At 35.3% G+C, this 2,054-nt stretch overlaps 1 protein-coding gene across 1 annotated transcript in view; it reads left to right on the top strand.

The window, feature by feature from the left end:
* Window positions 1-1,737: 1,737 nt before the first annotated feature.
* The window catches only part of LOC125211981 (eukaryotic translation initiation factor 2 subunit alpha homolog), a 4,591-nt gene continuing 4,274 nt past the window's right edge, over window positions 1,738-2,054 (top strand). Inside the window, exon 1 of the mRNA XM_048111965.1 lies at window positions 1,738-2,051. Coding sequence (XP_047967922.1) covers window positions 1,738-2,051 — 314 coding nt within the window. The remainder of the gene's footprint in view (window positions 2,052-2,054) is intronic.

Raw genomic sequence — 2,054 nt, 5'->3', positions numbered from 1 at the left:
ACTTTTTAATTAACAGAAAATTAAATAAATACTGTAACTAAAAATGAAGGTGCGAGTTATATTCCTCGAATTTTCTAATTTCTCAACAATTATTTTCTTCTACAGTATATATAATTATGATTCAATAAAATAAATATAATAAATAAAGAACTAGAAGAATAAAGCTAGAATAAACTACTTTGTTTTTTAAGTTATTTTTTTGTTCACATTTAATCACTTCTTAAGCAAAATTTATTATATTGGTAATCGTGAATTAGACAGTTATTAAGGGAGTAATTTACTTGAACAGATTCAACCCAAAAGAAAGAAATAGTATAAATTATAATTGAGCAGAAAATAATCATTTGACAGTTATTTTATTAAATTCATGAATTAGAAAATTATCAATTTCGGGGTATTATGCAGGGACTATTAGAGCATCCTTAATGCTACTGGGCAGGGCCGCAACTCGCGAGTCTCGGCCCGATTTCAGCGTTGGAGCATGGTGAGTCACGGCCTGGGCCGGTCCCGGGGCCACAGTTGCGTCCCTGGACCGCTCCCGGGGTCCAGCCTAGCCTAGGGTTATTTGCTACCTGACGGGCCGCAAACCCCCAAATTTTATTTTGTTTTTTTTTTATATATTTATACCCATTTCTTCAATATTCTTCCACTAATTTCTCCATTTCTATCCTCTAAATTATTTCAATAATTTTTCTAGGAATTGAAATTTTTCTTTTCTAGGTCTTAATAATTTTTTTTTAGGATTTGTAAATTTTTTTCTAGGATTTGTAATTTTTTATTTTTCGACTGAACAATAAATTTTTTCCGGTTTTAATTGTTCAACCTAGTCTATTTTACAAGTAAGATAGGTTGTAGTTGTGAATAGTGCAAATTAATAGTTGTGGCCTGCGAAGTTAATGGAGTTGTGGCCTGGAACCCCTAATTTGGGGGGAATGATGACGTGGAGGTTGCACCCAAATCCGGGATGGGGTTAAGGATGCCCTTACAAAAAAAATATATAATTATCTTAAAACATATGGAAAATTGAATCTACCCACGTAATAATAGTATTTTTTTTTTTTGGACGGGGGAAGTATTTATTTTGAGCAATATATTACTACATCAAAAGCCTTATAATTCTTCAATTTTCATGTAAATAGTGTATTATATTGATATAACATGAAGCACAATTTAAAATACTCTACCCCTCAACTTTTTTAGACCAAATTTCACAGAAAATGATGTATGTTAAAAAGAGAGTAAATATTGATCTCACGTTTCACTGAACCGTAAATGAAATTGTTAGACCAATAAAGCTCAACCAAAACAATTTATATTTATTTATTAGATAGCATGTGATTTTTTCAAATAAATGTCACAACAAAAATCTTTTTCCCTAATTACGCAAATAGCGTATTACTACTATATTGATATAATTTGAACCACACTAAAATAATCTATTGACCTATTTCAATAAAAAAAAATTAAAATCAAATAATCGTCAAGTGTGACTTTCCAATTTTTAGCACTTATATCAATATTTTCTTAAGATAATAGTAACATTATGTTTATTTAGAGAAAAAGCAAAATATACTAAAAGATCTTTTTCTAAATTTCATCACAATAATTTAACTTTTTTTTTGTTATTAATTGATTTCTCTCTCCGCTAAAATCCCCATTTTCTCTCACTACAAACATTTCCTCTTGCTGCTTTCTCTCCAAAACCCTAATTCCGCAGGCAGGATCCGACCCGTTTCAATGGCGACGAACGGGCCGAATCTGGAGTGCCGGATGTACGAGGCGCGGTACCCGGAGGTCGACCAGGCGGTGATGATCCAGGTCAAGAGCATGGCCGACAGCGGCGCCTACGTCTCGCTCCTCGAGTACAACAACATCGAGGGCATGATTCTCTTCTCCGAGCTCTCCCGCCGCCGCATTCGGAGCATCAGCAGCCTCATCAAGGTCGGCCGCATCGAGCCCGTCATGGTGCTCCGCGTCGACAAGGAGAAGGGCTATATCGATCTCAGCAAGCGCCGCGTCTCCGAGGAGGACATCCAGGGCTGCGAGGAGAGGTT

Source organism: Salvia hispanica, chromosome 1 (assembly GCF_023119035.1).
Source record: "Salvia hispanica cultivar TCC Black 2014 chromosome 1, UniMelb_Shisp_WGS_1.0, whole genome shotgun sequence".
NCBI classification, from domain to species: Eukaryota; Viridiplantae; Streptophyta; class Magnoliopsida; order Lamiales; family Lamiaceae; genus Salvia; species Salvia hispanica.
The sequence above is the reverse complement of the archived record's forward strand: the minus strand, read 5'-3'. Positions and strand labels throughout refer to the sequence as shown.